Below are 12,912 nucleotides of genomic sequence, written 5' to 3'. Positions count from 1 at the left end.
AAGACAAAGACAGAAAGCAAATTGGAAAACAGATAGAGGGGGATAGAGGACACAGCAAGTATCTCCCTGCCCACTATGGGAAACCAGGAACCCCACCCAGAAGCGTATTCTTATTTTTGTCCAATAATAGTATATATCAATCAAACGGGAATAAAACCAAGTAACCAAAGATATCTAGATTTACAACCTGACCTCTTAGTAACTAAAGAAACGCCAACATTTGGAGTGTTGAAGTTGCTGCTCTGTATAATTTAATATGATGAAATGTATAGTCGTATCGTACATATCCGAAATAAAATCCTTCAAAGAAGTATTACAATTACATGAACATATTGGGGAACAGAGGGGTATTAAAAAAAAAAACAACCCAACATTTTAAAATATTTCTGTTAATCTGTCCAATTACACCATACAAAATCAATAGACAAATTTATTCAAATAACACATTTATTATGGATTCAGCCTTTTCCAGGCACTATAATATTAAAGATGTATGAGAAAAAAAATCAGAGAATATATTGCTTATAATACCACCAAGCACTTGACTTAAAACTAAAAAGAATCAACAAGTTATAACTTTATCAAAGAATGATATAATTTACAAATTTCCTATACTCAAAAAAAAATTAATTAATTAATCTGTAGCTCAGGACTAGCATTTAAATATTTTAAAGGGACTGAAATTGATTGCAAGAACACTAACGATTTTTTTTTACCCCCACCATGTTCACCCATGAGTGATTGGGTAACTGGATCTCTTAAATCTGGTGGAGAGTACTGTGATAGACAAGATCAAACGTTTTTAAGGATTCAACAGCGCTTTTATGTCATTTCAGCGCCAGTACAATAAAGTATCCGAGAAAAAGTAAGATAAAGGGGACTGGATCAAATTGGGAAAAAAATTAAATTTCAAGAGCAAACTAGCAATATACTCAGCTATAGACCACCTCAAAGCTCCGTCAAGCACAGAATCTCATTAAGAGAACACTAAAATTATTACAAAATATCATGTTCAAAACAAAGAGCTATAAATACAGTAATAGAGAGAGGGGAAAAAATGATATTCTTGAACAAATAATATACAGTTGACTATTTTCCTCTCGGCTAAGCACGTCGTCCAAGCCTAATAAAAAAAACAAAACAAAGAAAAACAAACAAACAAAAAGCAATCTCACTCAAAGAAAAGGACAGAGAGCAAAGAGCAACTGGAGAAGGAAAACAGACATAGGCAATAGAAGAAACAGCAAGACTCACCTCTCCAACCACCTTGGTAGTTGTGACAAACTAGCTTCTAATACAAATGGAAGCAAGATACTGCTATTGAACTATTGCCTATTTAATGGACCTTATGGCTCTGACGGAGTACAACAAACATTTTAGCCTTGACATTTGCAATATATTTTGTGCAAGACAGGAACAACAAACAAAAAATGTGTTCCTAACCATAACAAAAAAAAAAAAAAGCTTGATTAACTAGAAATCATACAGGAACATTCTGGAATGTAAATTTCGAAATGGAAACTGATATAAAAATCTGAGTTCCAATTGTCTTGACAAAGTCGTTAATTCTGTAAAAGCAATTATTTTAAAAATATGAACCAAAATGGAAACAGATCATGAAACACTATATTAACAACAAAAAAATAATACATCCAAATTTCCAACATTTGAGAATAATACTAATAATATCAAATAATAGAAGAGAAGCTTGTAGAAATCTTAAAAAATAGTAATAAAAATTTCAAAATTGGTCCGAAGTCTCAGAAGAGCTTAATCAATATTGTGTGAAAATCTTCTCTATTTGTATTGAATCTTATGCATAAAAAAAAGGTTAGCATATGATATCAAAATTGTATAGTTGTAATCCCTAAAGGATTATAAAAAAACAGCAAAACTCCTTTAAATACCAAGTAGATTGAACAAAATAAATAAATAAATGAATGAATATTAAAAATACTAAACAAACAAACCAAAAAAAAAAAAAAAATGAGACCATAAAGGAAATCATTTTGAAATAATAATGGAGCAAGAAACAGTTTGTAAATGCTTATCATTTTAACAGAATTTTGGAAAAGAGGTATTTTTCTCTCACTTATGTTTTGTTTGCTTTTAAGGGTTTTACAGTGCTTGCAACACATTTAGGTCATATCAGCGCCAGTAAAAAGAAAGAAAATTGGATCGTAAAACCATTCTAGAGGTACAATTAAAAGGACGAGGAAAAAGTCAGACATAGGGGAAATGGTTCAAATAGGAAACAGATGTGGATTCCAAGAGGACACTATCAGTGTAGTTAGTTTGAGATCACCTAAAAGTCTTACCAGACACTAGCGCAAGATCTCACTAAGAGGAATACACTCAAAGGTTTACAAATCAAATAAAAAATAACAGTACATATGACAGAGATGACTTACAAGGGAAAAAATATCATCTCCCAAAACTATGACTATACATTCGACTGTCTCCCTCCCAGCCAAGAATTCCGGCGAGGGTCAGGACAAAACTAAGCAATCTCATTCCAAGACAAAGACAGAAAGCAATTGGAAAACAGATATAGGGGGATAGAAAAGACAGCAAGTACCTCCCCACCCACTATGGAGGTCGGGAAACCCACCCAGTTCTATCACTTAATATTACTTGTAGATATTCAGATCATGGCACATAGTTTATTTGTATTATATATATATATATATATATATATATATATATATATATATATATATATATATATATAATATATATATATATATATATATATATATATATATATATATATATTTATATATTGTATTATCTATATATACAATGATAATTACCAAATTCATAAATATATATAAAACTAATTTTACAATATTAAATACATTTTTCAATGTAAAAGCATCTCACGCTTGTTTCACCTTGGTCCCATGTAATAAATAAATAATTGCTTCTCATTTTTTATTTTACAACAACAATAATGAGGATGATGATGGTAATAATAATAATAATAATAATAATAATAATAATAATAATAATAATAATAATAATAATAATAACAACAACAATAACATTAATAAAATAATATCAATTATAAAATCTGTAATACTGTTATAAAATCTGAAGTTTCAAACAACTTCCAATTCAAAATATTTCATCATGATTGTAAAAATTATGTGTCATAAAAAGTTTCATATCCATTTTGATACAATAAGATAAAGTGACACATGGTAGGAAATAAGGAAGCTGGATTCAAAGTCATGATCTAGTTTAAACAAGCTACAGTCAACATTCGACTAGTATTAAAAGCTGTCCGTCAAGAACTCATCAGTCTTTGAGAATCTGGTAACATATTCCACCAATAGAATCTAGCGATTTAGTGGGAAAAAAAGCAAAAAAAAAAAAGAAAACAACAACAAAAATAATAATAATAAAACACACAATACAAAACAACAAAACAAAAACACATACACATACAAACCCCCCCCCCCCCCCCCCCCCCCCCCACTAAAACAACAAACAAAAACTAACTAACCAAGACAAAAAAAAAGGCCCATTAAGGCCAAATTTTAATCTGATATAGTGCAACTCAGATACAATGATTTCATCCAGAATTAGGGTCAAATAAGTACAATACAAGCTTTCGTCGAATGTGGGTTGCCTTCTAACGTTTTTATCAATAAAAAAAATAATTCTAAAAATGTCCTTATGTTTCTATGAATCCAAATTTTGTTGAGTCTGATAATTATATCCTGGTGCACTGCATTATATGCTTTATTTCTAACTATCTATACCTCCAAGTCTGACTACAACAGGCTAACAAGGGCACAGAAGCAAGTGACTTCTAATAGCCAAAGGCTGCTAGTAAGAGGTCAATAATAGACATGAAAACAAAGTCAAAGTGTCACCAAAATAAATATATGATCGTTTTAGTTCCAATGACTTCTTCTACGACTGCTTATTATCAGATCTGCCTACCCTTTACGACTGACTTAAAGTAAAAAGTGACATTTTTACTGCGTAAAATAGCAGATTATCAACTATTTATCTCTCACTTAAACTTTTCAATTCTCACAACATCTCAAATTAATATTTTAATAGCATTTATAACAATCATTAGTCAAGTGGCCACTTGGGCCAAACGTTTTAAAAGCATCTCGGTGACTTCAGTGGTAAAAAAAAGAAGAAGACAGAAATGCATAAAATTATTAGGACATTTCTGTGAATGTGATTGTAAATCAAAAGTCATCTCAGATCCTAGAGATGTAAAAATCGTTGCATTAAAAGCAAGACCCTTTCTAAACCATATGATTACGCCTCCCCTTTTTGCAATTTTTGCATGATCTCTCCAAGCATCTGGTTGCAAAGTGCAGCATACGGGTTCATAGCAGCCAATACTTGTTTTGCAAAGTTACTGCCAAGATCAGAGGCTTTTTGGAGATCTTCTCTTGCCAGCTCCTTCTCATCTGAAATGAAAAAGGTGTAAAACCTTATGCTATATTCTCATATTTTAAGTACTTTAAACACTATGAAGCAAAAAAAAAAAGTTCATTATATTTGAGACATGTATATGAGGGCCTGTATTTGCATTATCTTTAACTAAAATATACTGAAAAAATTGCTCCCTGCTTCCCTCTAGACCCTGTTACTGAAAAGACGACCATACATTCTTCAACCTGAAGCTTTGGTCTTAATGAAAGAAGAAGAACTTAATAAGAATCTGCACAAACATTTTTTTTAAAAAGCCCTCTTGGTTCGTTTAGTGTATTGGTGAAATGTTTGTCCAAAAAATCAGAAAGTCTGAGGTTTGATGTCACGCCAAAGACTGATTTTTTAAAGGCATTATTTTCTTGCATTTTTCACTTTGTCGAAATGGTTTATCTGAATAACTTAAACATTGTGCTATGAAACTTTGGCAGTAACTACGGGACACAATTTGAGATTCCTGATACCAAGATCAAACCTCAATTGCCACGCACAATATTTTTTCCAACTGCAATTCGATCCTGGAATAAGTTGCCATAACTTGCAGTAGGAGAGCATGACTTTGAATGTTTTAAAGAGCTGATAAAATGAAATTGGATGAATGAAAGTGGACATGTGTTGAGCAAGTATTTTTAAACCCTTTTTGTTAAATTTGCTATTACTACACTATCAGTGGCTTGGAGTTTACAGGAAGTAAAATAAGATAAGGAGAAGAAACCTAACAGATCCAAACTTATCAAGCATTAAAAAATACAGTACAAAAGCTGTGTAGATTATTAACATAAAACAAGCACCAAACATAAAAAATAAAAATCTGAAAAGAAAATATCTGTTTCAACCTAATATTATTTTTTTCAAAGCCTTTCGAATATTTGAAATGACAATCCTAACGCAGTTCAACTTTCTTTTTTTAAATTAAATGTAAAATGATTAAAAAGATTGTAAGTTGTCAAAATTTAAAAAAAAAAAAAAAAAAAAAAATCAATTGATAGCAGTAGAGACAGAGATTATGTTAAAAATGGAAGTAAAAACTTTGATGGAATAACAACTGCAAGAGCGGCTATATGGTCTAGTGGTATGACACTCTCAAATCAGAAGGTCCTGGGTTCAAGCCTCGATTCGCACATAGTTGAGTCCCTGGAAAAGACTCTTTACTCACATTCTCTCACTGTACTCAGGTGTAAACTGAGTACCTGGCCGTTGTCTTTGTCCGAAAAATTCTAATATCACCTAACAGGCGTCATGTCCCGTCCTACATGTTAAATGTTGCTGTTGACCAGGGACCCTTGTAAGCTCTTTGAGCACAAATAGTGGATATTGCGTTATATAAAAGCTCATTTTTTTTTTTTCAGGAGCCAGTGATGATCTACCATTAAATAACCTACCATTTCTAATCCTGATGAGACCTCTCTGTGTGAAGGCTTGGCAGGCTACAGGCCCTCTTTCATGGCTCAGATCGATGGCCTTGCTCAAGTCACTCATTGCTCCTATGTAAAAAAATAAAACCCCAAAACATTATCATAAAAAAATAACATATCGTATTGGTAATGTGCGGTGTACAATTTAGGTTGCCATAAATGTAATCCTCTCAGGGATAGAAAATCGATGATATAATTAGGTCATATTCAGTATACTTACTTAATTAAGCCGTTGAGCTTCCTGTTCAGCATAATGCAAATGTTGCTGCTCGAGGTATGAAGAAATATTTAACAATAATAAAAAGGAATAAAAGCTTCAATTCAATTTCTGAAGACAGATGATGTGAATGTTTCGGGCTTCCTCTTTGTCAACAAAGCGCAATGAATGTGAGATGAGAGGATGGTGTTGTTGCAGTGAACGGTTCTGTCTAAATAAAAAAAGATTTTAGCTTCACTTGAATTTGAATTAAAAACTGGTTTTGTTACAGTCATAAATCATTGAATAAACGAACCTTCAATGTCTCCTTTAAGTCTCAAAACTTGGGCCCTATTGTTGTAAGCAGAAGCCCTGTTAGGCGCCAGTGTGATGGCTTGGCTACATAATACTAAAGCTGTTGTCGAGTCTCCCTTCTCAGCCTCATGAATTGCTTGCACTTCTAATGCTTTGGCTTGGACTTCGTTTTCATTCTCAACTACATCTGAGGACAGGAGTGTAGAAATGGCATGAAAAGTAAAATGATAATGAAAGAAAATTCTGGAGAATGGTAATGTAGTGAGAAAGGTGAAAATTACTTTTCAGTGTCATTGTGCATTTTACAAAATGTTTAACTGTGCTTTGCACTTTAAAAAAACTATCTATTGTCTTCTTCTTCTTCCTCTTCAAGCTGAATCGTCCTCGTGGAAGACTCAAAAGCTCAGCATTCACAATTGTTGTGCAATTGACTATCAATATGACATTGTTTCACCATTCAGAGATGACTAATTGTGCCTTATTTCAGTAGACTGATAAATTATGGCATAACTGTTAATTTTGAAGGGTTATAACTCTTTTCTTTTTCATTTCTAACTGATCTTCCTATGAGTTTGTCTTTCTCATCAAATAAGGCAGGTTTAGACAACCTGTTGATAGCTACTATACCATTTTTCTTATTTATATTCATTTGCAACTATTTCATGTAATTGTCAATAATCAAAATAAATTTAAATGAACCCCCCCCCCCCCCAAAAAAAAAATAAAAAAAACAACAAAAAAACAAACAAACAAACAAACAAAAAAACAAAACTATGCTGCCACCGTAAAACATTCAGACTAGAGTAGGAATAACCTGTTGATTGCATATGCATACTGGAATATGTCCGTATAGCCACGGAGACTATTCAGACCTGAGTCTGAATAGCCGCTGCAATAGAGGAAAACAAATTAAAATGCTCACCACTAGTGCTGAACTTCAAATTAATAATATATGTTTTGAACCTCTAATTACATATTTAATATGTTTTAGTCTCATCTAAAAAAACCCTTTAAAAAAACCAAAAAAGTAACAGAACAGACAGAATGAAACGGTCGGTTAAAAAGAAAAGTAAAAGCAAAAGCCTCTGAATTATGAAAAAAAAAATTCGTAGAATTTATTAGAGAAACATTTCTCCAATGGTTGATAAAAAGTAATAATAGGGCAGGCCTTGAATTTCTTTCAATTTGTATTTTCACCGGGGATCTTTTGTCGTGCAAACTTATTCAGTTTGTCAATATAAAAAAAAAAAAATAGTACCATTTTAAAAACTCTAGAACAAACCTTGATAGATTAGTGAAAGTTTAAACTTTCCTAATATGACCATTTTGTTTTTTGAAGTATGGAAAGCAGTCCTAGGTTTTTTTTTTCTATTTACTATTACTATTAGAATTAGACGTCTAGTATTAGGGTTACCTCGAGGTCGGATTAAAACAAAAAATTAGGGTTAGTCATAAGGCTTAGTAAAAGTGCTAGGGTGTTTGTTTTTCCTATCAAGGTTAGTTAAAGGTACTAGGTTTTATTTTTTCTTAGGGTTAGTTATAGTTAAGGGAATATTTGAGTTGTTTGCTTTGCCTTTACTAAAGTTACTAAGGTAAAGGCTTTAGTTTAGCACGAGGAGCTTTCGGAAATCCTCCCAATAACTGGAATCAATAAGCAGTTTAAAAAAAAATGAGAAACAAAAAATACAAGTAAACAGACCTATGAGCATGAGAAACAATGAATTTGAATGGGTGACAGTCAGTGACAGTAGCATCGTCATTGACATTCATTCATTCATTTCGACTTTGACATTGAATTTTGTGACTTCGATTTCAATCACCATACTGCCCATTTCTGAGCTCTCTCCTCTTTCATTATTATTATCTTCCATCTTCAAAATTATCCAAGGAACTAAATGATTTGAGTTTTTTTTTTTTTTTCTAATTTAAAAATGTGTGAAAGTGAATGAGAATTGTCATGTTATTTGTCAGCGCTCCCCTTGGCCCTTACCATCTTGGACTTGATTCTCAATGTTGGCCGTGGCATCTAACTCGTCATCGTTAACAAGTCCATTGCTGAATATCTGTTTCAGAACTTCCTTGTCGTTTGGTGTAATGGAAGAACATCCGTTTGAAGACATGGTTGACTATTATTTATGTTTTGGTGTAAAGGTTCGAAATTTACAGATTTACTGTGATGCTAGAAAATGAAAGTACACAGTACAGTAGTACACACACTACACACCAAGATAAGATAACAGTTGACTGATATTTGCCAGGCGTTTGTAATATTTTACAACTACTAATACAACCTAGAATTATTGTCGTAACTTTAGCTTTGAAATTTATCATTCCACCCTTGAAGAAATTATGCTTGATATAAGAATCTAGTACTTTCCTTTTTTTTCTTGAATGTCCTAAAAGTGAACAATAAAAAAGATGATGCTTCACTTGTTACAGCGAAAATAGTCTTTCTTGATTGATACAAAAACGAAGTTTTTAGATTTAGCTGTAAATTTGCCAAGTTGCCAAAATTAAATTGACAGTTCGATTTTGTTGCGCTGATTCATGGAGCGGGACTATGGTAGTCTCAGACTATAGCAAAGTCTGAGACTTTGTAGTCTAAGACTTTGGGAAGTCAGAGACTACGGAAAGTAAGCTATTCATGGAGTCAGACTTCGTCCCTGACTATCAAGTCTCTGACTACGCTTGAGAAGTCTCAGACTACAGAGGTCAATCTATTTTTAACTGGGGATTCCTCGGAAACGTACCACAACACGTCATAGAAATGTGTTACTTTTCCAGCTGCGCATGCGTCATACGAAGTGGCACAGAAATCATATCTATTTCTTCTTCATGTTTGTTTTGATCGTTTTTTTTTTTGTTTGTTTGTTTTGTTGTTGTTTTTTCCCCACAAATAAAATTAGTATGAGACAAGTTTAGGGGTGTAAAAATTGTTTGAGATTGTGTGTGTGTGTGTGTGTGTGTGTGTGTGTGTGTGTAATGTTTTTAGTAAATATACTCGTAAATAACGATGGCACTTAAATGATTCTTATCCACGGTGTAGCATTGTTCTAAGTAGAGAGCGATGGGCGCTGCCTGAAGCATGGGGTCCCGAAAATACTAACGAAAGAGTGATGATGGAGAGGAATCGGTGGAAACAATACAGACAATGGGCGTTTCGGGTACAAACCCTTCGTCGGCACAACAATAAACAAATAAACGTTGAAAACAAATAAAATGAAATGCAGTATAAATTGCATCGTCTGTACTCAACGATGGTTGGAGTGTGAACGAATCGTTAGCGCGGTGTGATAGAAATGATAAGGCCAGTGAGAGACGTGAAATTTCTAGATAATAATGGACGATAAAAGACATAAAAGAAATGTAATAGTAGTAGTAGTAGTAGTAGTAGTAGTAGTAGTAGTAGTAGTAGTATAGTAGTAGTAGTAGTAGTAGTAGTCGTAGTAGTAGTAGTAGTTGTAGTATAGTAGTAGTAGTAGTAGTAGTAGTAGTAGTAGTAGTAGTAGTAGTAATGGTAGTAGTTGTAATATTAGTATTAGTAGTAGTAGTAGTAGTAGTTAGTAGTAGTAGTAGTAGTAGTAGTAGTAGTAGTACTAGAAGTAGTAGTAGTAGTAGTAATAGTAGTAGTAGTAGTAGTAGTAGTAGTAGTAGTAGTAGTAGTAGTAGTAGTAGTAGTAGTAGTAGTAGTAGTAGGAGGTGGAGGAGGAGGAGGATGAGGAAGTTAATATGAAACTGTGTGTTGGGGGGGGGGGGGGGGGGGGGGAGGGGGGGGGGGGGGGGGGGGGGGGGAAGTCCCTGCAGAGTGTTTTGAATGGGCAAGATGAGGAGTGTATGTGCGATTGTCGAATCTTCGCGAAAAGTAAAGAAAAGAAAATAAACAAAACCAAGAAATAAATAAATAAATAAATAGATAAATAAATAAATAAATAAAAATAAATATAAAATCAAAAACTGTCGGGTATTCTTGTTCTAATCGCTGTACAATTACTTCCCCCAGCGTAGAGGACATATTATGATTTTGAAATTTAGTCTCAGACTACGATATTTACACCTGCTAAATCGCGGGTGTAAATTTCACCCGTTTAGTCCCTCGTTTTGTCTAAGACTTCTCGTAGTCCGGCTTCATGAATATCTTACAACGCCTTTTAGTCTGAGACAACGGATTTAGTCTAGGACTATCGTCGTAGTCCCGCTCCATGAATCAGAGCCCTCAGGGGTCTGATACATGGAGCGGGACTATGGTAGTCTCAGACTATAGCAAAGTCTGAGACTTTGTAGTCTAAGACTTTGGGAAGTCCGAGACTACGGAAAGTAAGCTATTCATGGAGTCAGACTTCGTCCCTGACTATCAAGTCTCTGACTACGCTTGCGAAGTCTCAGACTACAGAGGTCAATCTATTTTTAACTGGGGATTCCTCGGAAACGTACCACAACACGTCATAGAAATGTGTTATTTTTCCAGCTGCGCATACGTCATACGAAGTGGCACAGAAATCATATTATCTATTTCTTCTTCGTGTTTGTTTTGATTGTTTTTGTTTTTTTGTTTTGTTGTTGTTTTTTCCCCACAAATAAAAATAGTGAGACAAGTTTAGGGGTGTAAAAATTGTCTGAGAATGTGTGTGTGTGTGTGTGTGTGTGTGTGTAATGTTTTTAGTAAATATAAATAACGATGGCACTTAAATGATTCTTATCCACGGCGTAGCATTGCTCTAAGTAGAGAGCGGTGGGCGCTGCCTGAAGCATGGGGTCCCGAAAATACTAACGAAAGAGTGATGATGGAGAGGAATCGGTGGAAACAATACAGACAATGGGCGTTTCGGGTACAAACCCTTCGTCGCCACAACAATAAACAAATAAACGTTGAAAACAAATAAGATGAAATGCAGTATAAATTGCATCGTCTGTACTCAACGATGGTTGGAGTGTGAACGAATCGTTAGCGCGGTGTGATAGAAATGATAAGGCCAGTGAGAGACGTGAAATTTCTAGAAAATAATGGACGATAAAAGACATAAAAGAAATGTAATAGTAGTCGTAGTAGTAGTAGTAGTAGTAGTAGTAGTAGTAGTAGTAGTAGTAGTAGTAGTAGTAGTAGTAGTAGTATGTAGTAGAGTAGTAGTAAGTAGTAGTAGTAGTAATGGTAGTAGTGTAATAGTCGTATGTAGTATTAGTAGTAGTAGTAGTAGTAGTAGTAGTAGTAGTAGTAGTAGTAGTAGAGTAGTAGTAGAGTGTAGTATGTAGTAGTAGTAGTAGTAGTAGTGTAGTAGTAGTATGTAGTATGTAGTAGTTAGATAGTAGTATTAGTAGTTAGTAGTAGTAGTAGTAGTAATGGTAGTAGTGTATAGTAGTATAGTATTAGTAGTAGTAGTAGTAGTAGTAGTAGATGTTAGTAGTGTAGTAGAGTAGTAGTAGTAGTAGTAGTAGTAGTAGTAGTAGTAGTGTAGTAGTAGTAGTGAGTATGTGTTGTAGAAGTGTAGTAGTAGTAGAGAGTAGTAGTAGTAGTAGTAGTAGTAGTATAGTAGTAGTAGTAGTAGTAGTAGTAGTAGTAGTAGGATAGTAGTAAGTAGTAGATAGTAAGTAGTAGTAGTAGTAGTAGTAGTAGTAGTAGTGAATAGTAGCAGCAGTAGTAGGAGTAGAGTATAGTGAGTAGAGAGTAGAGTAGTATAGTAGTAGTATGTAGTAGTAGGTAGGAGGAGGGGAGGAGGGGGAGGAGGAAATTACTATGAACTGTGTGTTGGGGGGGGGGGGAGGATCCCCGCAGTGTTTTGAATTTGCAAGATGAGGAGTGTATGTGCGATTGTCGAATCTTCGAGAAAAGTAAAGAAAATAAAATAAACAAAACCAATAAATAAATAAATAAATTAATTAAAATAAATATAAAATCAAAAACTGTCGGGTATTCTTGTTCTAATCGCTGTACAATTACTTCCCCTAGCGTAGAGGACAGATTATGATTTTGAAATTTAGTCTCAGACTACGATATTTATACCTGCTAAATCGCGGGTGTAAATTTCACCCGTTTAGTCCCTCGTTTAGTCTAAGACTTCGCGTAGTCCGGCTTCATGAATATCTTACAACGCCTTTTAGTCTGAGACAACGGATTTAGTCTAGGACTATCGTCGTAGTCCCGCTCCATGAATCAGAGCCCTGGGGTCTGATTCATGGAGCGGGACTATGGTAGTCTCAGACTATAGCAAAGTCTGAGACTTTGTAGTCTAAGACTTTGGGAAGTCAGAGACTACGGAAAGTAAGCTATTCATGGAGTCAGACTTCGTCCCTGACTATCAAGTCTCTGACTACGCTTGCGAAGTCTCAGACTACAGAGGTCAATCTATTTTTAACTGGGGATTCCTCACAAAACGTCATAGAAATGTGTTACTTTTCCAGCTGCGCATGCGTCATACGAAGTGGCACAGAAATCATATTATCTTCGTGTTTGTTTTGACCGTTTTTTTTTTGTTATTGTTATTGTTGTTTTTTGTTGTTTTTTTTTTTGCCCCACAAATAAAAATGGTGTGA

The 12,912-nt window shown here is 34.1% G+C and overlaps 1 protein-coding gene across 1 annotated transcript; it reads right to left on the bottom strand.

The window, feature by feature from the left end:
- Positions 1 to 3,590: 3,590 nt before the first annotated feature.
- On the bottom strand, positions 3,591 to 8,619 carry LOC144970291 (tetratricopeptide repeat protein 36-like). Its single transcript, XM_078909779.1, has 4 exons — positions 8,378 to 8,619; positions 6,389 to 6,574; positions 5,844 to 5,945; positions 3,591 to 4,439 (listed from the first exon to the last, which is right to left on the bottom strand). The coding sequence occupies exons 1-4, from the start codon at positions 8,505 to 8,507 to the stop codon at positions 4,285 to 4,287; spliced, it is 573 nt and encodes a 190-aa protein (XP_078765905.1). The 5' UTR covers positions 8,508 to 8,619; the 3' UTR covers positions 3,591 to 4,284.
- Positions 8,620 to 12,912: the final 4,293 nt, after the last annotated feature.

The sequence above is a fragment of the Berghia stephanieae genome, chromosome 4 (genome assembly GCF_034508935.2).
Source record: "Berghia stephanieae isolate SIO BIC M18660-M18661 chromosome 4, UCSD_Bste_1.3, whole genome shotgun sequence".
NCBI lineage: Eukaryota > Metazoa > Mollusca > Gastropoda > Nudibranchia > Aeolidiidae > Berghia > Berghia stephanieae.
The sequence above is the reverse complement of the archived record's forward strand: the minus strand, read 5'-3'. Positions and strand labels throughout refer to the sequence as shown.

What these genes read in the sequence shown, in the direction of transcription:
- LOC144970291 (XM_078909779.1), bottom strand. Translation starts at nt 8,507, where the DNA reads ATGTCTTCAAACGGATGTTCTTCCATTACACCAAACGACAAGGAAGTT. An exon ending in TGAGAATCAAGTCCAAGATG is followed by an intron (nt 6,575 to 8,377) that starts GTAAGGGCCAAG and finishes TCCTGTCCTCAG; the next exon opens with ATGTAGTTGAGAATGAAAAC. An exon ending in ACTTAAAGGAGACATTGAAG is followed by an intron (nt 5,946 to 6,388) that starts GTTCGTTTATTC and finishes TTTTTTACATAG; the next exon opens with GAGCAATGAGTGACTTGAGC.